Source organism: Drosophila tropicalis, unplaced genomic scaffold (genome assembly GCF_018151085.1).
Source record: "Drosophila tropicalis isolate 14030-0801.00 unplaced genomic scaffold, ASM1815108v1 contig_859, whole genome shotgun sequence".
In the NCBI taxonomy this organism is placed as follows: domain Eukaryota; kingdom Metazoa; phylum Arthropoda; class Insecta; order Diptera; family Drosophilidae; genus Drosophila; species Drosophila tropicalis.
Window position 1 is genome coordinate 11,901,048 of NW_027173353.1, and position 23,015 is coordinate 11,924,062.

Genomic DNA, 23,015 nt, shown 5'->3' on the forward strand with positions numbered 1-23,015 from the left:
AATAATTCAGTTGTTTCTTCATTCCGCCGCCGACATCGCAAGCGTTCGGTTGTGTTAACGCACTTGGTCTCGTCCTATCCGATATAATTATATTTCGCGTCGGTTTCTGATTAGCAGATTGAAGAAACATTTCCAAATTCTCGAAATCCTGCTCCTCCGGTCTTTGCATGTATGTAGCCAATCTACTGCCAATTGTATTCAGGTGTCTCAGATTTTGTTCTATTGCGTAAGCGTCAAGTGCGTGACCTTCGATTTTGGCAGTGACCCTCAGTGACTTGGATAGGCCGACACGTGTGCGCATCTCTTGATAATGCGAATTTGTAGTTATTCTTTACGATAGTCGCAATCAGAGATTCTTTACTTTGTAGCTGTACTTACATACGATTTACAAAAGACTTCGTTCTCCGTGGCATTTCGAGTATATACTATATACCTACATACATATACATACATATATAAATTTGATGTGCACGTTGGCAAAAACTGCAAAACTTAGCATTGACAGTGGAGCTGTCCCCGGTTTTTCTGCAGGGGTGCGCATATTTTATTATTTTTCAAATTTTACCATGCATGGAATGTTTTTCTCATAGATACATACATACATACATATGTACATATGAATGTATGACAAGTTTTCGTTATCGCATTGTAATACTATCTGATAGTTAGGTAAGCCAAGAAATCGAAGCAGTATTTCTGCGGTAGATAATTTCTAAAAGCCACTTGGCATGAATGGTAATTCAATCTCGAAAGAATTCGATCAGAAATATGAGTGAATTTTGGATCTTATCTGTATTGCCAAATTCAGTTGGATTCTTCCAAATCCATTTGGCCCTAGGAAATGTAAATTGTATTCTCACAAGCAAAGATTGACATTTAGAGATAAGTTCTGGCCAAATATTTGTCCAGCCAATTGCGTAGTGAGCAACGGCAATCTGACATGCATTTTGGGCACCTGAAAGTGCAATGGACTTGGGTCTGAGGCAAAAACCACATCATAAGCGTTTCTGTTTGGTTATTCATTTCTTAATCAGCTAAGCCATGGCCGAGCACGAGCCACTGAACGAGACACTGAATCATCCGAATGGACGGATATTGCGATCTAATGGGCATAATGGACAGTTGACATCTAATGGGAATGGACAGCTGACTCACAGCAATGGCAAGGCGCCGTCAATCCAGGCGAACGGAACACAAACACAACACATCGAGGCGCCCTGCTGTCGGGACATACACGGCAAGGAGCCACCGGATGGCGGTATCAAGGCATGGCTGGTCATGATCAGTGCGTTCCTTTGCAATGGAGTCATCTTTGGCTTCATCAATACATACGGGGTGCTGCATACACTGCTGGCCAGTCGTTTGACGGCATCGGGGGACACAGAGGCCTCCAGCAAAGCGGGTGAGTGGGCGGCGTGTCCTTTCTGTAATCCTTTCATGTCCACGTCAAACACAGCTCGCGGCAAATTTGTCCAAAATTGATTGTGAGTTTCCAGCATTGATTGTAATTATGTAGGGAGCAAATAAGATTAGATGAGAACCCGGCAGTTGTTTTTGTTTGACTGTGTATCAAATGCAGGGTCCATAAATTATGACTTCCCCTTTGAGACTTGCCAGTATCAGGCACGTTCCCAAAAGCGTGGTGCTATTTGTGGATAGATTCTGCGACTCCCCCAAAAACGAATTTCTGACCAGTGTCATCTGATTTGACATTTCATTTGCGTGATTTGCGAAAAGGCAAACAAAGAGTGATAATTTATTTGTTCTTTAGTTGAGTGTTTTCCGTATACTTAATGTCTTTCCAATTTTGTCTTGTATAATAATTAAATGGATCAGTAAATATTATTTAAGAAATATGTGATAAGCAGATCCAATATTTATATTTCGAGTATTTTCACAAACTTATTGTCGACATTTCCTTTTTAGTCTATAAAGTTAGTTTCCGTAAGCTGAAAGATTTCTCCATGGAAACTATCTTTCATACATTTGTTAATGTTTTAAACAGTTGGGTAAATAAGACTTGACATTATTCACATTTAAATGTGACAAAAAGGTCAAGCGAACAGTGAATAGATCTGAATCCAATTAGGTTTTACTAAATCGGGTAATAACAGTCCCACACTTATCTCAATTCAGAACAATAAAATATAGTCGATTTTTGATCTCAATTTTTATAGTCGGTTGTGTTTTATGAATGGCATGCAATGCTATTCAATTTCATTCATCATTTTTTGAGAGGATTGTACTCGAAAATCGATTCTCGCGGGTCATTCAAGGCAATTGCTGCTGCCGATTGTCATTTTATTTATTGTTGCTGTTTGCTGTTCTTAAGTCATTTGCTTGTTGTTGGGTTCAATAAAACATCGCAAGTGTATATATACATGTATAGTATATCGTAGTAGTATGTGAACGTAGTAGAACTGTTGCTGTAAAAATCGCCGCACCGTCGACGTCAAGTGAATTAAATTGCTCGGAATTTGATTGGATCATAAAGAATTATTCAACACTCGGACCGACGATGGCGATGCCATGTCAAGTGAGAGTTTGAAACTCAGAGTGAAACTGTCCATTGGCGGTGAATAGATTTGCGTGCCGAACTATGACACTAACCGGAAAATTAGCCCAAAAATAGAAATTCATATTTTATTTTAACTAAACCATACTTGGCAAGGTTTTTAGTTTCTTTGGGCCGCCGCATTACGCATACGCCGCATTGGGGGCAGGGACAAGAAAAACGACCCGTTGACCAGTTTGGCTAGCAAAAGACAAAAGCCGCGAACAAAAAGATAATACGACATCAACTGGCTGGAAAAAAACGTGGCAAAAGTGCGCCCGCCGCCACTGACCCAGTTACTTGGTCGACTGGCGAAGCCTCTCAAGTGCCTTGGCTTGACAGCGATCCTCCTGCGCTTTGGCTTTACAGTTCGAGATGAAGCGTCGGCTGACAGTCATTAGTTCCGCAATATGATTAAAACTTGACGTAATCTAATACCGACCATGCTAAGGTGTTGGGATGCCATATTTAGCATTCTCTGTGCCGTATTGTGGGTATCAATTAATTACCAGACTTATGTCAATTACACACTCATGTGGGCACAAGACAATTAATCAAGGGTTCTAGCCAATAGACAATAGATTAAGGATTATTTTCGCAATTTATCAGGTGAACTATAACTAGAAAAGTTTTCGTCAGCATCTTGTGAAAGTTTTCAGACATCTCAAAGCCTCCAAACTCTTTTATTTGGTCGTATTCATTTGTGTTATTATCTCTTTGTCTCAATGTTTATTTATTCAGTCTTTGTTTTGATTGAAACGTTTCTTTCATTGTTCAAGAATCTTAGTATAAAACAATTATTATCTGAATTGAGAGATTCATGACTAATTGTGCGTAATTAAAACAGATATCACATTAGAATTCAGTCCTAAAAGTTGGAGGGATATAAAAGTTTCGTAGTCCAATGTTTATAATGATGTCTATAAAAGCAAAGACAATTGTATATATATACATATCATTGCCTATATAAATTTTTATTTCATCTTGCCGATACGGTAAAATGGCATTACCTCATTTTGCCATAGATTGCATGAGGAGAAACTATCAGAGATGAATTCAAGATATTTAGGGAAACGTTAGTTTTTTGCTCAGACAACCGGCAGACATGTAACCCTGCACTTAGTTTCTTTTATAGAATTTTGGCATCATTCCAATAGTCAATGTGCTTTTGGGTATTATCTAATAATTCTCTTTAATAGTCCACACAGAAATTCACACGATGCAATGTGGGTGTCGTACTCCCTCTCTCTATCTCTTTGTCTCTCTCTCTGTGTCTCTCGCCCAGTTGTATACATTATTGGCATTGACATTGAATCGCTACTGGGGAAAATGTGCACTCGGTTTCTCAGAACTAACTACGAGTACATTTGAGTACATACTCTTGTGCGAGTGAACAATTTGTTTAGGAAATTCTTAAAACATATGAAATGGAAGCAGGCGTCAAATTGTCAGAAGTCGACATGAAATCTCAGTTCAAGGATTAAGTGCTTATCAGTCTATGGAATAGTAAAGCATAGCTCATAATATAAAGTTCTGGGTAGGCTGATTATCACAAGAAACGTACGCATTTAACAATTTGCTTATCTTAAGTTCCGGTGCTTTATTAATAGCACTATTAAAATAATGATTAGAAATACCTATAAGTAGGTGCAAATTTATGATCTTAAAGGCGATAAAAAGGTATTATTGTTGTCCAAATTGATAAGAGATGTTGTGAATTTTATATGTTACAAATCGGAATAATTTTTCCCAACTTTGTTGACAGAAGAAAAGTTGTTTTAAAAGTATTCATGAGGTTAAACAATCTGTGGACTTTCATCCGGTATTAAGTCATAGTGACTCGATACTCTCTGACAGGCTGTACCCGATTTGCATCCGAAGTTGCATATCAGCCATCTGTCAATTGTGGGCCGCTTATCAAAATTAGATCAGCTTTGGCGAACGCAAAACAAAGAATTAACCCAATTCTGTCATTCTAAAATATCAATTTGTAGAGCCAAAGTGGGGCAAACGAAAGTGTTTACTCATTGCAAACCAACTGATTTTCAGTATATGAAAATAGAATCGAATCTAATGATTATCGAGTGCAACACAGAGATGGAAATCAAAAGTATAGAAGGAAAGCCACTAAAGCACAGTTAAGAGATCGAACAGCCGCTAAAATTAAACTACACGTAAAGGAAACTTCATCTTAGCATCCTCAGTCCAACAGCGTGGAGTAAACTTAAACTTGTTTCAAGAATGCTTTTCATAGTTTCAGTTTTAGGTACGTACTAGATGACAAATAGTTACAGAGATGGATTAGTTTAATACTAAATTTACAGAAATTTGCCAGTAATTGAACTTAGACTTGCGGAACTAATGTTGAAAGGTTGAACTCTTAAATATTATGAACATGAAACAGAAAGATTGACACAATTTGAAAATCGGATTCAAGTTGAGAAAGACAAGTTAAAGAATTCTGAACTGTTAATTCCTAAAAGCACACAACTCTCAAGTTATACATTTGATGAAGTTGTACGGAAATGCGGAGTACGTGGATATTTTATTGTGTGTTTGTCAGTCAGTCAAATTGGACACAGTTATTAATGGGTACATATATAAAATAACTAATAAAAGTAACTAAGTTTTCGAGAAAAGTTAGACCGATCGTTCCTGTGGGTACTATATGGTATAGTCACCCTATTCCGGTTGAGTTTCAGCTCCAGACGGCCGGAGCTACATAACTTACAACGATTCTGTATCGTAAATTGGGATAATGAATCACAAAAAATGTATTTAAACAATAGCTTTGAAAGATTAGTAGGTTTTCGAAGCCACAACAGATGAAATATGGATTAGTCTTTGAAAATGATGACAAAACACTCCTTGAAATGTCAAAATTTGTACGCCCTTTGTTGAGTGGCGTCCTTTCTAGACCTGATTTTGTGAATGTCCAATAAATAAACGAAAATATTAGAAAACCAAGTGGGATCAACGCCTTAGAAGTAAAATGGAAAGTATATTAAAAAAATATTTGTGACATGTTGCATAACCGAGTTGGTTTTGTCGGGTGATTCAGCTGGATGTGGATTAAGAGTGGCTGGAACAAATGGTGGAATCAGTTCAGTTCACAATTAACCAAACTTGCATGAGATTCGATTAGTGGGAAACAAATGATTTTACTGCGTATGCATACATACATATGTAAATATAGGCTCGACCTGATTTTTTGCAGCTCTGGTTGGCTCCCTGGCCATTGGCACCACATTCCTGTTCTCCACCGTCGCCGGCTGTCTGACCGACAAGATCGGACTGCGTCTGACCACTTTTGCGGGTGGAGTGCTGACAGCAGGTGGGCTCCTACTTTCCTCCTTCTGCACTGAGAACATAAGTGCCTTGTACTTTACCTATGGCATCATGTTCGGGCTGGGAGCTGCTCTGGCATACACTCCCACGTTGGCAATACTGGGACACTACTTCAAGCGGTATCTGGGAAAGGTTAGTGGCTTTGTGACGGCAGGCTCCAGCGTGTTCACTGCGATCCTGCCGCCCTGTCTGGAGAGCTCTCTAAAGAGCTATGGCCTGGAGGCCACCTTAAGGGTAAGCCCGAAAACTTTCAATTGACTTCATTTCAGTTGGAATAACTAAAGTTTCTTTCAGTTAATGAGTCTGGGCGCTGCATTTGTGATTGTGTGCTCGTTTGTATATAAGCCACTGCATCCGCCACCAGAGCCACCTAAGAAAAAGCCGGGACGTTCTCGGTTCAATCTCTTTCTTCGCTCTATTGTGAATGTGGAGATATGGAAGCGTAAGCGTTATGTGATCTGGGCACTGTGTGTCCCGCTGGCATTGTTTGGCTACTTTGTGCCCTATGTCCATATGATGGAGTTCGTGAAGACTGTTTTTCCAGGCAAAGATGTCAATCTGCCGGTCATGTTCATCGGCATTACCTCCGGCATAGGGCGACTGATTTTTGGCGTGATCGCCGATATGCCCGGTGTGAATCGCATGTACTTGCAGCAGCTATCGCTAGTTTGCATTGGCTTGATGACACTGATGCTACCCTTGACTAGCTCGTATGGGGTCCTGCTATTCTTTGCCCTTCTTATGGGTCTCTTTGACGGTTGTTTTATTTCCCTTCTGGGACCCATCGCCTATGAGATATGCGGGCCATCTGGAGCCACACAAGCCATTGGATTTCTGCTAGGTCTGAGCTCCATTCCCCTGACCCTTGGACCGCCAGTGGCCGGCATGATCTTTGACAGCACAGGATCGTATACAGTGCCGTTCATATTGGCCGGTCTGCCGCCTTTAGTCGGCTCTTCGCTGCTGTTCCTGGTTAAGTGTGTGAAGGATGACCGTGATGCAGCCACCGAAGTGCCCAGAGCTATTGCTCTGCCCAATGGTGACATTGAAATAGCGACCAATGGTAAATGTTACTTCGACGTATACTTGTGAACTGTTCAAACTACTGCTTGTGTTTTCTAGGAACCAAACCACAAGCTCCCCTTATGGGTATAGCACAAAACGGAGTCAAATCGCCTGCTCTGAGTAATGGAAACGGTGATACAACAACTGGTTCGTACTCTGCACGCAGTTCTAGTTTTACAGCTTGCTCTCGCTCTATCTGCATCTTAGAACCGTCCAGTAGTTCGACATTTACTAACACGGGAATGGGTTCACCCCTGGCCAGTTGCTCGCACTCGCCCTTGCTGGACCAAGCGAGTAGCTCCAATTTGTCCATCCCATTGACTGGGTCGCACATGGGCTCGTGTCTTTTGTCCAATTCCGCAACCATAGGGGAATCTCAAAAGCGTCGCTATAACTATTCCATATACTAATCCATCAAGATCTATATGTATATCCTTGCAAAGAATCTTAGTTCCTTCTTACTTGCCATAAGAAGTGATTCTCAATCCTTCTAGTTTGCAGGGGTATGCAAATTTCGGTATTGCCGAAAAAATAACTTACACATTTTGGTTTCTCTAATCATTTTCTATATCACTGCCCGTTTGGTTGCACAGCTTTTCTTAGATTCGAATCGAATTTATACATGTACATACATATATATATATACATACATATATCCTACACAATCTCATTCCCATTCCAATTTCCATTGAATTAGTCTTAGATTGCTTTTGCTAGCTTAAATTGCTGTAAATAAAATGCCATTTTGCATGAAGCTTTCACTGAATTGCTTACTTTTATATGCTTATGATATCCTGTGAATCTTTCAGAGAAACTCAACGACTCCGAAGGATCGGCGTCCTAGGGGAAACATAAAATCGCCGTCGTCTTATAACTCAAAAATTCCACAAAAACTTTACCAATTGAAAAGTTCTGCCATTTTACAGCTGCTAACCGTGTGTCATTATCAACATTGTCATTATTGTCCTTATCGTCATGGTCATTGTCATCGTCATCGAGATCTGGGAAGAGGCAACTGGCGCAAATCGAGGTGTTCATTTTGTTTAATAACCAACCGCACATATCAACTTTAGCGGAGACTCTCATGTACGTGTACTCCAGGTGCACTGCATCCTATTTAGGATTAAGAACCATTCAGAGATAAACCATTTACTTAAGTTTTTTGAATAAATTTAACAAATCTTAAATGATCCTGTTTAATTACTTTTAATGTATTTTATTCGAATTGTGAAATTTACACTCTTTATATCGGACATATGTATATATATGGCGAGTCCTTTTCAAAGGAGATCGACTTTTCTGAGTTGGTATTGCTGAAGCTAACAAGGTTCCTGGCCGGATATAAGAATAGTTAACAGGAAGAGCATGTTCTTATATCCGTTTAAGAAGAACCCTCCAGATTCCAGTCCCTTAGTCACCATCAAAAGGAAGAATTTGGTCCCTTATTTCGTACTCTTCACTTGTAGCTATAAAAAATGAAGTTTTAGTTAACACATTTACAATTGCTAGTGGAAATTATATACTAATATATATGGCCAAAAGCGAAAACAAGACTTAGAATGACTTATAATATGCGGCTGAGGTTTAGTCTTGGATTCTTGGCGTTGCCTTTGAAGGCTACGTTATTCGGGTGCAAAAGTCCAACGAGGGCATGTTTATGCCAAATTGTCGGGACAAGTATCGCGATTCTTGGAGTTATAAATTTGCGCAGTTTTTACGTTTGGCGACAAGGCGGCTAATGAACCGAACTTGACACCACTTTTTAAGGGTGTGAGAGAAGTAAAATGCAGAAATTTGGAACCAATTGTCTGAGAATGGCCTCATGATAATTTGATATACTTCTATGTAAAGGTAATTAGCCTTTTAGCTAGTTATTGGAATTTTAGAGTTTAGACCCATTATTTATTATATGAATAAAGGCCTTGAAGAGACTTAATACCAGCTTTAAGCAAACACAACATTAACAGCCGTGTGGATACATTGACTCGACGATCCACCTAGATCTCGGTGATAATAAGAGCAAGACCCACCAAAATTGGTATAACGACTCCTGTTGTGCGATCGGAAATCAAGTTAATTTCAAATTTTTGTCACGACTCCTTTCGCCCTGCAATTTAAACAAAACCGATTTTCTCAAAGACTATAACAGCCACCGTATTTGGCAAACATCGATTGTTTCCATGCCATAAGGGCGGAGTTGCTCTTTGGTTATCCATTTTGTCTGGTGCAGCTATTTCAAGAGCCATTAAGTTATTTTAGTTTCGTCAGCAAACCTATTTATGTTTATGCTTAAGTTCATCAAAAACGATCGTTCAGAAAATAATAATAATTTTGGTCATAATAATTGTTATGTTTCTTACGCAATTGTCGTAAACACTTCATCGTTAAGCTGTTATACAAACAAAAGATGAAATTGCATGCATTATAGCCCACGATGTCGAGTTGAAGTTTTTAAGTTAATAATCTCACTGAACTTATTACTTTACCAGGGTGAGATGGCATCCCTCATCTGATAACTTCTCCAGATTTTCAGTACAATTACTCAAGAAAACTTACTTGTTTCGAGCCAATTGCTTTGCGAGCTAAGCAGGGTATCCATCAAGTCATTGACTGTGAATGGCCTCCCCATTTCCAAGTCTTATTGTTACTTCTTTCCGTTCAACCATATGAGTGCAGCTGAAAATATGTAGCTACAGTAAAAATTCTCTTGCCATTGTCGATCCGATTCCGGATTAGAAATAATTAACACAGAGAAATTGTACGTGGAAGGGGGAAACAACTATGTGCATGTTGTTACTACCGTTTGGAATCAATTAAGAAACACTATAATCGAGTATTTGTATGTTAGTAGCAACTGCCACAATATTTGGGCCTGACAATATGGTGAGAGCAGCTTATACAACCCAATAATCAACGCCAGGCTGTGGAAGTGGGTGGGAATCCACCGATCGATGACGTATGGCTCGCCCATTCGCATTCCCAAAGTGTTTGGGGTGTCGCAGCTAGATAATAGTCAAAATTATAGCAATTTGTATGCACGTCTTCGATGATAAGGCCCTATAAAAACTGTGGCTTACTATGTATGGTTCATTGGAACCGTAGCTTTAGCCGCCACTCGGACTGGCTTTGAACTGGAGTGGGGAGCGCGTTATGGGTAGTGTGTGTATGAGCTTTACGCCTGATAGTCGATCAAATTCAACGCGTGATTATACACATAGATGTGACAACCTTTACCAAAACAGTCATCGCATCCGGAATATAAAAACGCGCTTCACACAAAACTTTTTCATTAATGTGCTCAACTACTTTGAAACTTACGGTCGCAATTTCGGTGGAGACTAGACATTTTAAGGAAGGATTCCCATCATGCTGACATGGACTTTATGGAGCGGCTTCATCATAGTTTTGTGGATATATTTTCTATGGACTCGTCGTCGATATTATCTATTGACTCTTAAAATACCTGGACCTCTTGGATATCCAATTTTGGGAATGGCTCATAGACTTATGCGCCGAGAAGGTTAACCCGCGGAAGAAAGTTGACTTGAACAGAAAACCAAAAATAATTGTTGGTCTTATGTGTAGATATTCTCAACGCAATCGGCTATTATCTGCACAAACATGGGAGTACAATATTCTCCTGGTTGGGACCAATACCGTTTCTGATAGTCAGTGATCCACAGGCCATACAGGATATCCTGACATCACCTCACTGCATCAATAAAGGAATTATTTATCAGGCTGTGGATGATGGGGCTGGCACTGGACTATTTAGTTTAAAAGGTAAGAAGTGTGGAAATCCATAATTGAACTGAAATATCCGGAATATCAATTGAATTCTTGAATCGGTGCGGTGTTTAGTGATAGAAAAAATCGAGTTCGGAATATCGACAGTCACAGTAGCAACAAGATGTCTTATTTAAACATTTTACACACACATATTCTTCCTAACGGTTAAAAGGAAGTGAAAAGCGCAGAATATTAAAGGATTACGTGTGGACTTCATGTCAGTCCAGAGTGACTCATACGCACTGTGTGCGGATAACATTCAGGATATTATTAAAGGGCCATTATCAGTTGATCCCGTTTTACCAATAAGCAACAGCTAAAGTGAATGCAAACTGTAGTGAAAGTTTTGTTTTTAAATTAAGTCGGTACTCACTTCGTTTTACTTTTAATTCACCTATTGGACGATTTTAACTAGCGCGAAACATTTAAAGAAAGTTAAAATCTCATTCTTCGTATGTATTTATTGATTCAATTATTCTATCTCGAATTGGCTATTTAATATCCCTTTAGATCCTAGTTGGAGTATACATCGTAAGCTTCTAAATCCTGCCTTTGGACACAAGGTTCTTCTTGGTTTTCTCCCCATTTTCAACAACGAGACCAAAAGTCTGCTTCGTATGCTGGACAATCTGGCAGATACAGGGGAAAGGGATTTGATACCACTACTTCAGAATTTCACATTGGGCATAGCTACACGTGGGTGATAGAATTCAAAAGTTTTCGAAGCATTGTTAATTCGTTTCTTCGCATAGAGTAGAAACGACCATGGGCAGCGATGTGAAGGGAGAGGAAAATTTCAAGAGCCACAGCTTGTTGGAACGGTATCAATGGTGAGTTTGCCTTAGACTCGACTGATTAATTCTATGCATTAATAGTGTATTGGAAACCATGACAGATATGTGCTTCTCGCCCTGGTTAAACAGTCAGTGGGTTCGCCAGCTCCTGGGCAAAGAGGAGCGCTATTGGCGTGCAAAGACGGAAATTCGTGCATTTATAAGAAAGGTATGTCAATATGTAAATGCGAGTTAAATTCTGTTTGATATTTACGAGGATTGTTCTTTAGTTAATTGAGAAAAATATGCTTGAGGACGAAGCAACAGATTTGGCCCTTAGTAAGGATAGGAACATATTCTTTAATCTCGCCATCGATCTGTTAAAACGCGGCGTCTTTAGTTGGAAGAATGTCGAAGATGAATCAAATGTTATGGTTTTTGGTGCCTTCGAGACCACGGCAAATACTGTTTATTATACCTTAATGCTTTTGGCCATGTTTCCCCAGTACCAGGAGAAGGCATTTGAAGAGATCAAGTCACTGTTCCCGCACAATGGTGACTTTGAGGTTTCATTTGCCGAGACTCAGGAGATGGTCTATTTGGATCTCATCCTAAATGAGTCCATGCGAGTTGTGCCACCAGTACCTATCGTTTCCAGACAAACATCTCACGATGTGCGGCTTTCGAATGGAATCGTTATTCCCAAGGGTGTACAAATTGCCATTGACATATTCCATTTGCATCGCAGCAAGTTGCTTTGGGGTCCCGAGGCTGAAACATTTAATCCCGATCATTTCTTGCCGCATATTTATCAGGACAAGCATCCCTACGCCTATATACCCTTCACCAAGGGTCTGAGAAATTGCATAGGTGAGTTGGGGTCTATTGGTTAAGCGATGTGCAGACTTCAGTTGTGTTTTGTTCTGTTTCCTAGGTTGGAGATATGCCCTTATTTCGGCGAAAGTTACATTGGCCAAATTGCTGAGAAACTACGAGTTTAAAACTAGCTTTAAGTTTGAGGATCTTTATTTTATTGAGGATATAACCATTAAATTAAAATCCGTACCCCTATTGGAACTAAAAAAGAGGGAGTAATAATAAATTGTATTAATATAACAAATCTTTGTTTCGTTGTAAATGAATGCAATCTAAATCGCAGACTATATAGTTGTATATTGAATCCTTTAGTACGATTCGATTTTTAAACTATTAAAAATCTATGAAAAAGCGACACCCGTAAGTGGGCGTTACCTAAATTATTCAGAAAATCAGCTGACTAGATGAAGAGCCACATTAACCAACTGGTTAATTGATTAAATTATGGTAGTTAATGTTGTCATCAGTGTCATTCTTTAAAGAGGATACTGACATTGACTAATCTTTTCCGCGTTTGTTGCCACCTCTATTATTGATAACCCGTCTGGCAGAGAATATAACTTTTAATTTTTTACAATTCCAAGACGTTTTTTCTTTAAATCATTGGTCTGGCCCACTTCTTGATGTTTGTTCAAGTCTACTTCTTGCTTAAATGTCGAAAGGTTCCTTGCTCTTCTATATACGGTAACACAATATCCTATTTCATGTTCCCCGGCCATAGTTAAAGTTTCACAGTCTGGAACTATTTAGAGTTGACTTTTTTTCTGCCCAAGACTTGATTCGACATTTGACAATGCTTTTATACATAACATGTGAGCCAATAATAACGTATACGCTTAGTGGGCTCAGTAAACAATCCAGATAATATTTGAATGATTAATTTAATGATGCAAATGGTGTCGGATTGAAAATAGTTTTATATTAAAATTTAAGTTAATACCTAGACTTACTAAGTACATATAAGAAAAAGTGCGTCGCTTCATTTGTCTAGATCAGTACTTATTCACGTCGCCTACACTCAATTTTCAAACCAACATAAGCATCACCGTCTTTTCTTATACCCTTGAAGACAGTTGTCAGGTTCGGTACATCAGCCGCCTTGCCGACACGCATTCAAAATCCACTATGGAAATCACGTAAAAAATGTCGGCAGTACACAAAAGAATGCTCCCACACGCTTGATTGAAACAGTCAATCCACCGCCAGTGCCGACGTCGAGTACCCAAGCCTTCATCTAAAAAACAGCAGCACTGTAACACTGAAGCAGCGATCTTGAGTAACATTTGATCGTATGTTAGTGAAAGATACCCGTGACTGTGACCGGTAAAGCGCAAAATCTATAAAGTTGAATAGTAAGAACGATTCATATCTAACTTCTAATTTCATCCATATCAAAAAGGGTCAAATTACATTTGGGGTAGTGCTACATCCCAAAGCTAAGACCAATTTTTTTAACTCACTAATATTGGCCACTTCAGAAATAGATTTGATTGAGGGCACTTTAGAGTGTAGCCTAGCAGTGTAGCTTCAGATAGGAGGTCTCTCAAAAAATATATCTAAAAATATTTTCATTTGTAACTATTCATACTGTTATTAAAAGAATAGGATATAGTTGTAAACTATCAACCTAACTATATTTTACAAGCACTGACAACTACTGACTTTAGCTAAGACGAAAAGCTACATCCATTTACTAGCCTGGGACTCGAACCCGAATGCTCCATGTTCAGATGTTACATCAGCAAGTTGAAGCTTAGCGTCATTTGTACCTTAGTACTTAGGCCGCATCGGCTAATCTCAATTCACAACTCAACATAAACAACAAATCCGCACACAATCCAGCATAAGCGACAGCCTTTCGCAGACTCTAAAGGAATGGCGCCAGGTCGCTCACGCCATTCATCCAGTCTAAACAAATTTCAGCCATACACCCAGTCAACGCCGACATCAAGTACCCAAGCCTTCGTCTAATCAACATCAGCACTCAGCAAATTACCTGTAAGCCTAAGTTCGAATTGCCTAATTGTCTAAACTAAACCCTTATCTAAAACTTCGTTTTTGCTTCGCGGAGTTCCCTAACTGTGGATGAGTTCCAATCTTTCATTAAATTTGTAAATGTAATAAAATATAAAAATATTTAAATAAAGACTATCTTTTCCAGACAAAAAGTAAATGAAGTGTTCAACATAACGTATTAAAGCATTAGACCTTATCAAAAAGCATCCCAATCTCAATCGGCACACAAACAATTAAATAATTAAATTGTTTAATTTGAAATCATTGCTCTTGAAACCAGCACAGTCGTCGGACGCGTTAAGTGAACATATAATCTTATTTGTTTCGGACTACTTTTAACATGAATCTACTAAGAGGAAGACCACATGTTATCTCATTCTGTGTATTCCTTTTTATTCTTGGATTCCAAAAAGTAATATCAACATTCGATGACCAAGGGGTAAGTTGAAACAAGTGAATAGAGAACAACGAAATAGATTCTAAATGCTGAAACCGTTCATAGACGCAGAATGGGATATCTGGACCTCTTATTGAAGACTCCGAGCAGGCAGTGAAGCCTTCTCTTGAATACATTATGGAGTTGAAAAGGACAATTAAGGATCAGAGGGAGCAGATTGAGGAGTTGCGTGCAGCAAATAACGAATTGAGGACGATTCTCCGGGAATCGGTGCAAAAACAAAACAAAATCGAAGAAATTGAAGATTTCGTCACAAATTTAGTTAGCAAGCAGAAGAATAGGATTGAAGAACGCAAACTTAAAGCAGTTAAAGATAAGGAATTTTCGAAAAAGGAAATCGTGAGGTTAAATGAGAATTTAATAGTCGAGAAGGCGAATCGCGATAGAGCTATAAAAGATCTTGAGTCGAAAAAGAAAGAGTTAGCAAAAACTTACGAACTTAAAGAACAAAATTTTATCAACGAAATAGGAGAGCTAAATTCACATATGGCTTCTTATGTAGCAGGATTAGAAGAAACTAAAACTCAATTAAGCAATAAAAGTGTATTACTTGAAAGCAGCTTTTTACAACTAAATCAAACTGAAAAAAGTTTAACCGAGTGCATCATTAAACTGCCGAAATACGGTTGCAAAGGCCTCTCATCCGGAATTCACACGATTGAAGTCGATGGACTTAAACCGTTTTCTGCTCTCTGCAATGGAGAAATAGAAGATGGCGGATGGATAGTTATTCAAAAACGATTTGACGGCAGCGAAAACTTCGAAAGAACTTGGGATGATTATCGAAATGGATTTGGTAAAGTTGGGGGCGAATACTTCATTGGCCTGGAAAACTTGCATCGCGTTACTGATCTGAAATTCTATGAACTTTATATACACATGGAAGACTTTGACGGAAACGTCAAATTCGCTAGTTACAATCGTTTTGCAATTGGTGGTGCAGACACGAAATATGAGTTGGAGTCGTTGGGGGAATTTAGAGGAACTGCTGAGGACTTAATGCAATATCAATTAAAAGAAAAATTTAGCACCCTTGATCAAGAAAATGACCAAGACAGCGGCCGCAATTGTGCCCAAAGGTATGGTGCCTGGTGGCACAAGGATTGTGGGATGGTGTAAGTATCGAATGAATTAAATAACACAAGAGTTAATAATTTTATGTTTTTTGTATTTAATCAGCTACCTCAATGGCAAATATTTAAATTATAAGCATTATGGGGATAATTTAAGGTGGGATGGAGAGCCTCTGAAATCTGTCCAAATGCTGATCCGTCCAAAGCATTAAATTCAGCATGTCTTAAAATGAAATTCTTGAATCAATTGTTTTGAATTGTTATTTCAAATAAAAAAGTTTTTATCGTGCGATTTAATTAACCAAAACTCGATGCGCGTTGGTCAATCATTCACAAATATGCAGAAACCCCTTTTTTGTATTTAAAGAATTTGTGTTGTTTCGGTCCACCTTAAATTTTAGTAAATGTGGGAATTTCGGAAGACGAAGGCTGGTAAGAATCACTGTTGGTAGCTTCGGCATCCTAAGAATATCTTTTGAGGTATCATTTTCATGATTGATCTATAGATGTACACAAGTAACAAATCAGCACAAATTACGATCTACACCTATCCTACATTCATTAATGTCATAGATGTCACTTATAAGTATTGTCATCGTAAAGTGCTTGTGTGATTGTATGAGTGGGCGTGAATTTGGATTTAATAATGATGCACAGCACATTCCAAAGCCGGTACACCGACTTTTTTGCTTAATTTACTATCAAAATGAATATTTATTAAAAATTGTCTTATATACAATAAAGATGTACATACATACATATGTACTTTTGGAATATATAAAAGCTTAAGTTTCATAAAAGATAACGAACCGATTCCTTACAGCTTCTAGCTGTGGACCTTATCAAAACGCATCCCAATCTCAATCGGCACACAACCAATTAAATAATTTAAATTGTTTAATTTGAAATCATTGCTCTTGAAACCAGCACAGTCGTCGGACGCGTTAAGTGAACATATAATCTTATTTGTTTCGGACTACTTTTAACATGAATCTACTAAGAGGAAGACCACATGTTATCTCATTCTGTGTATTCCTTTTTATTCTTGGATTCCAAAAAGTAATATCAACATTCGATGACCAAGGGGTAAGTTGAAACAAGTGAATAGAGAACAACGAAATAGATTCTAAATGCTGAAACCGTTCATAGACGCAGAATGGGATATCTGGACCTCTTATTGAAGACTCCGAGCAGGCAGTGAAGCCTTCTCTTGAATACATTATGGAGTTGAAAAGGACAATTAAGGATCAGAGGGAGCAGATTGAGGAGTTGCGTGCAGCAAATAAAGAATTGAGGACAATTCTCAGGGAATCTGCGCAGCAACAGAATAACATTGCAAGAATTGAAGATTTTATTACAAGTATCAGCAACAAGCAGAATAAATTTAAAGAAGGGAAGCTTAAAGCAGATGCAGACCAGGAATATTTGAATAAGGAAATTGAAAGTCTAAAAGAGAGTATAGAAAATCAAAATGCGCATCAAGATAAAACCATAAAAGACCTTGAATCGGAAAATAAGGAACTGGAAAAACACTTTCAGGCTAAGGAAAAGCATTATAGTAATCAAGTACAGGAATTAAGGTCACATGTGGCTTCTTATAAACAAGACTTTGATGAAACTAAAATGCAGTTGGCTGATAAAATTCGCTTACTTGAAAGCAGTTCTTTACAACTAAATCAAACCGCGAAAAATGTAACCGAGTGTAATAAAAAACTGCCAAGATCCGGTTGCAATGGACTCTCATCCAGAATCCACAAGATTGAAATCAAAGGATTTGAACCGTTTTCTGCTCTCTGCAATCGGGATATAGAAGATGGTGGATGGATAGTTATTCACAAACGATTTGACGGTAGCGTAAACTTTGAGAGAACTTGGGATGAGTATCGTGATGGTTTCGGAGACGCTGAGGGAGAATTCTTTTTTGGGGCTCGATAATATGCATATCATCACCGAATTGGAACCATTTGAACTTTATATTCACATGGAAGACTTTGATGGAAATGTCACATTTGCTAGTTACAATAATTTTTCAGTTGGTGGTGAAGACACGAAATATGAGTTGAAATCATTGGGAGAATTTCGAGGAACCGCCAAGGATTTAATGCACGACCAATTAAACCAAAAATTTAGTACATTCGAACAAGAGAATGAATCAGACAACTACCGTAGTTGTGCCCAAAGACATGGTGCCTGGTGGCACAAAGACTGTGGGATGGTGTAAGTATCGAATAAATTACCAAGTAACACAAATGGAAATTAACAATAACGAGATATTTTTCTTTTGTTTTTAATCAGCTACCTCAATGGCAAATATGTAAATTATAAACAATATGAAATGGGTAATTTAAAGTATAATGGAGAGCCCCTGAAATCAGTTCAAATGCTTATCCGGCCAAAACGTAATATTGAAACTAGTTAAAAATTATATAATTTTTGATAAAAAATATTACAAATGTTTCCTATGTTGTATTTTTTCAAAATCTTTTACGAATTTAACTTGTCCACGCAACATTTTTGTTTTTAACTCTTCCATCGCAAAAATAAAACATCAATTTAGACCAATACAAAAAATGTTTATCCTTATGGAATACTGCTCTTAGTAGAATGTCTAGTGAGAGTTGGATCTAATTGAATTTCTTTGCAGAAATATAAAATATGGGGCCTTTGGTTGGCGAACACGATTGGATCCATAATCGAAAATATGTTCAATTTGAAAGTAAAATCAAACTTACACATTTTTGAAGAGCCTGAAATAGTATTGGATTGATGTATCATGTGTAAATAGTAAGTTTGGCTTAGATTCGACTGATTAATTCTATGCATTATTAGTGTAATGGAAACTAATAGAGAATAATATTCTTGAGAACGAAGAAGCAGATTATAAGGATAGAAATTATTCTTTTATCTCGCCATCGATCGGTTAAAAAGTTGTCAATGGTGACTCAGGAGATGGCCTATTTGGATCTCATCCTAAATGAGTCCATGCGAGTTGTACCACCAATACGTAACGTTTCGAGACAGACATTTTTGAACGTTGGATATTAAGATAGTTCTCCCCTTTTTTAAGGGCAAGCTATTACCTGTTCCTGACAGCAAAAAATTACAAAAATTGTTCTTTAAAACCAAATTACTAATTTTCTGTCTGTTGATACATTTATTTTTGTCAAAAATCTGACATATTCTTTAAAATTTCCTAAAAGATACGCGTTGGAACCCAAGGCTAGGATGTCTGGATGTAGTTTTTGTCTAAGCCGAAGGCTATAGTTGATTGTAGTTGCAACTTGCTTTTGCTTGTAATAATTCAAATTATAATCAATTGAGGACTGTGTTAGAGAGGACCTGAAGCCTTTGAGATTTTCAATACTGAAGCTCGTTTTTTTTTTTCTTTTTGGGAATCAAAAAACCAAATCCAAAGACTCAACTATCGATAATATCACTTTACAATCAGAGAAAAGAGCATATATTGAAATTGGTTATCCGCAAATTTTTCGAGAGTACAACCTCACATCAAAACAAAAAAACGGCAGACAGAATTTTTCTTGATGCTGCAACCAAAGTATTCAGGAAAATTGTGTATCGACGCACCAGAATGGAGACAGAACTTTGTGCTTGTACTCTAAAGCTGTCCGTTTTTTGTCCACTGTCTTGACCAACCGCAGAACCAAGAATCAGCATTGCTTGTAAAAAACAAGTCAAAAGCAGTGCAAGATTTGAACAATAATTCACATAACTTTTCCTGCTTTTCAGCCCAAATTCATGCTATGTAGATCCAAAAGAGATAAAGAGTTAAGATTAGACTGCGTAATAACTTACGTATGATTTTACAAAAGAGGGGGCCGAAAATAAATTTTTAATGCGATTATCACTTTACTTGGGAGTAAATAAAAATAGTTCCAAAATCTAGCTTGGGTATATTACACAGCTGTTATCAACGAAAAAATTAAATTGGATCCGTTAAATTCGTATTAAATATGTTAGCCGGTATTAACTATGACAATGTACACATTTTTTTTAGGTTTGATTGTGTACAAATTTTAAGTCAGCCAGTTATTCTGGGAACGTTTAATGGCTTTTAGTCAATAATAACGAATACGCACGGTGCGCAAACGAAACAATTCCAGGTCAACTTCGAAAAAAAATCTTATTTAAATGTATCAAAGCGCATTCCAAACTCAACCTTAAATTACAAACTCATTTACTTGAAACCAATTCTTTTCAACCGAGTGGTTTTAAATTTTTAACGTTAGTATATAATTTATCTGGCAACGCTATAGCAAGCCTATCGATAACTATCGGTAAAAAGATATCGGAGAAAAATTCGAAACTATCGCAAACCTATCGAAAATCGACATTTCGGAGCAAAACCTATCGAAAATCGACATTTCGGAGCAAAACTTATCGGAAACCTATCGTAATCGACATTATTCGATAATCGATATTGACCAAAAACAATCGATGGCGGCGCAAAAAAATAAATATTCGATACGTCCATAGTTTCCCAGCTCTACTGCACTGAGAAATATAAACTAAATAATTTAAACTTAATTGTGTAAATCACATTGCCATATATAGTGGTGGCAAGCCGGGTTTTTTCAGTCATTTTATCCCGAAACGAAAACAAATATATTCAATATTGTGCTGAAAATAAATAAAGCCACCCGGTCTGATTGAATATACATATATGTACATATACAATTTGCTTAAGACTATTTCCAGGTACGTATATAAATGCAAATAGAGAACAGAAAATTTAAAGGATTTTAATTGTATAGACAAAATGGCAACTACTGATGTTTTGGGACTGAATAAAACTGAGATATTTTCAAAAATTCGGGATGGACTGCCCATTGTGCAGGAGACACAGAATCTCATGGACTGCAAGGACGATCTTCTTTTTGTGTGGAACTCTAATGAGGGCTCTTTGCTGGTGAAAAATTGGCGCGCATCTTTGATGGAGCCAGACACAGCACCTGAAGCAGCTGCAACAAAACAAAAAAAATTACGTACCAGACGTTGATACCTTCTAGTACGCTTAGTCTGGACGTAGATCGTGTAGTGGCTTCCAATGAGTGCACACTGGTGGCTTTGAGTGGGCCACGTGGTGTGTGTATCCTGGACTTGCCTCGTCGCTGGGGAGCAGAAGGTTACTTTGATGGTGGAAAGCCGATTATCACCTGTCGCACATATAATCTGGATAATCAGTTGTTTCAGGGTAACCCGCACTTGGAGGTGCGTCAGCTGCGCTGGCACCCCCACTCCGTCTCCGACTCCACGTTGCTGGTTCTGTTTAACAACAACACCATCCGGGTCTACAATCATTACAAGCTGCTCCATGTGTGGCAAGTTGGTCCCACCATCGTTAAATCCGGGCAGAGTATCTCAGCCTCAGATTTTGGTGAGGAAGCAGTTGACTTTGATATAGCACCGCCTGTGAAATCCAAAAGAGATTTGTCAGAAGAACTAGAAGAAAGTCTAAGTGTAACAGATAATTCTCTTAAGCAAGACAAGATTGAGTGGCCTCTTGTACTTTTGCGGGAAAATGGAAACATATATATCCTCATGACTGAAATTAATTCGGACAGAACCCGTCTCCAGGGACCTATTACGATAACACCTCAGAAAAGGGACAACTATGGTCTGGAATCCTCGTCAATTTTGGTCATCCCGTCGTTGCCACCCACTTTGGTTATTGGCGAGTCGAGTGGCAAGCTGCACCACGCTATTTTGCTAGAAACAGAAATTGCCGAGCATTCGCTCAATGAAGTGGATGATTTTATCGTCATAGAGCCCTCCGAATATGTGATCCATGTGAGAGAGACTGTGGAATTGGAGTTGGGCCTGAAATCCGGTACTTCGAATTCCAATTACACGTCGCCTGTCTACTTAAAACGAGATGTAATCAATGAACTGCGTTACTTTGCATATCATAATGCTGGTCTTCATGTTGTCACCGTAAACTTCATATCCGAATTGCAGCGTTATCTGGAGAGTGAGTCAGAGGAGGATCAGCTGGATTTTACAACGCCCTCACGAGCCGAATACATACTGTGCACCAAATTCGATTCCAGCGATCACACCAATGCAGTTTTTGGTATTGCTCTGCTCCAAACTCCGGCTGGAGTTGTTGCTCTGCTTGGAAGTGGCCAAGTAATTAGCCTCAAGCTGGTCTTCGATGCCCAACTGTTAGTTTCACCAAGTGAGCAAGCTCCCAAGATATCTTCCGTCGAGCAAGAAGAGGCTGGGCAAACATTTCAGGACAAGATTAGAAGTATTTTACAGCGTAGCGTAAATCAGCCCATATTAGCTGATAAACCCTCGTCCAACGCCAACGAGGGCTACGAGTTGCTGAGCCAAGCCATTGTGGTGCTGCGTTCACAATACCTTAAACGCCATGATCTGGTGCTTGTTGAGTTTGCCAAGCACATTAATCAAATTCGCATAAAACGAGATCAACAATTGCAAGAGATTCAGGATCTAGAAGACGAGCGGGAGGTAATTAGTGAGCGTGCTCACAAACTGGCGGAACGTTTCGAGGAAATAAGCGATAATCAGGATGTACTCGTCCGCAAGTGCCATAGACTCCTACAAAACGCCAACACTGCTCTGCCAAACAGCGTTGTTGCTGAACGTGAATTCGCTCAACAGGTGGCAAATATTAATAAGGCTAACAAAAAAATTGCTGCTGCCTTGGAAGATGCCAAGAAGACCATGAACAAGCAGCGTTATTTCATAGCTAAAAACCAGGACGAGGTCCGTCAAAATGCATTCGAGTTGCCAGAGAAACAAAATCGAACCATAACCGAAATACTGATGCAATTGGCCAGTGAAATAGATCGACAGGTCACTGATGTAAAGCGTATAAATAAGATTATTGGTATTTGAATAAATGGCCCTTGCCCATCTTAATTAGACTTCCGCATTTGTTTGACACTGTCTGTACCTGCTACGCAGATTTATCTGCTGCTCCGACTATAAGTTGGATACTTCAACTCAACTGCTCGACTATAAATGACATTTGTCTTTATGAAATTAAGTTATAAACAATTTTTTGTAGAGAGAGAGGT

General features: G+C 38.5%; 3 protein-coding genes across 4 annotated transcripts; all 3 read left to right on the top strand.

Annotated features, from left to right (window-relative positions):
• Positions 1 to 8: 8 nt before the first annotated feature.
• On the top strand, positions 9 to 8,154 carry kar (monocarboxylate transporter 10-like protein kar). The gene is made up of 6 exons (XM_068297907.1): positions 9 to 169; positions 1,035 to 1,402; positions 5,772 to 6,136; positions 6,197 to 6,965; positions 7,025 to 7,114; positions 7,777 to 8,154. Exons 2-6 carry the CDS (start codon positions 1,042 to 1,044, stop codon positions 7,809 to 7,811), a joined length of 1,620 nt encoding a protein of 539 aa, XP_068154008.1. The 5' UTR covers positions 9 to 169; positions 1,035 to 1,041; the 3' UTR covers positions 7,812 to 8,154.
• A 2,151-nt stretch (positions 8,155 to 10,305) lies between these two features.
• On the top strand, positions 10,306 to 12,649 carry Cyp313a4 (Cytochrome P450 313a4). Of its 2 annotated transcripts, XM_068297009.1 has the most exons (7): positions 10,306 to 10,487; positions 10,553 to 10,750; positions 11,267 to 11,452; positions 11,514 to 11,586; positions 11,632 to 11,758; positions 11,820 to 12,399; positions 12,464 to 12,649. In XM_068297009.1, exons 1-7 carry the CDS (start codon positions 10,334 to 10,336, stop codon positions 12,622 to 12,624), a joined length of 1,479 nt encoding a protein of 492 aa, XP_068153110.1. In that variant the 5' UTR covers positions 10,306 to 10,333; the 3' UTR covers positions 12,625 to 12,649. The 2 variants fall into 2 exon arrangements, with proteins under 2 accessions (XP_068153110.1, XP_068153111.1); XM_068297010.1 differs by lacking the exons at positions 10,306 to 10,487; positions 10,553 to 10,750 and having other exon boundaries at positions 11,410 to 11,452; positions 11,652 to 11,758.
• Positions 12,650 to 20,422: 7,773 nt separating this feature from the next.
• mbo (Nuclear pore complex protein Nup88) lies at positions 20,423 to 22,862 on the top strand. The gene is made up of 3 exons (XM_068297599.1): positions 20,423 to 20,667; positions 20,724 to 20,902; positions 20,938 to 22,862. The coding sequence occupies exons 2-3, from the start codon at positions 20,729 to 20,731 to the stop codon at positions 22,831 to 22,833; spliced, it is 2,070 nt and encodes a 689-aa protein (XP_068153700.1). The 5' UTR covers positions 20,423 to 20,667; positions 20,724 to 20,728; the 3' UTR covers positions 22,834 to 22,862.
• The last annotated feature ends 153 nt before the right edge of the window (positions 22,863 to 23,015 follow it).

Bases quoted from the DNA above. Each gene is read 5' to 3' on its own strand.
- kar (XM_068297907.1), top strand. From the start codon at position 1,042: ATGGCCGAGCACGAGCCACTGAACGAGACACTGAATCATCCGAATGGA. The intron at 6,137-6,196 runs GTAAGCCCGAAA...AGTTTCTTTCAG, and splicing joins GCCTGGAGGCCACCTTAAGG to TTAATGAGTCTGGGCGCTGC. The intron at 7,115-7,776 runs GTTCGTACTCTG...TGAATCTTTCAG, and splicing joins AAACGGTGATACAACAACTG to AGAAACTCAACGACTCCGAA.
- Cyp313a4 (XM_068297009.1), top strand. From the start codon at position 10,334: ATGCTGACATGGACTTTATGGAGCGGCTTCATCATAGTTTTGTGGATA. The intron at 10,488-10,552 runs GTTAACCCGCGG...TCTTATGTGTAG, and splicing joins TAGACTTATGCGCCGAGAAG to ATATTCTCAACGCAATCGGC. The intron at 11,453-11,513 runs GTGGGTGATAGA...CGCATAGAGTAG, and splicing joins CACATTGGGCATAGCTACAC to AAACGACCATGGGCAGCGAT.
- mbo (XM_068297599.1), top strand. From the start codon at position 20,729: ATGGCAACTACTGATGTTTTGGGACTGAATAAAACTGAGATATTTTCA. The intron at 20,903-20,937 runs ATGGAGCCAGAC...AGCAGCTGCAAC, and splicing joins AAAATTGGCGCGCATCTTTG to AAAACAAAAAAAATTACGTA.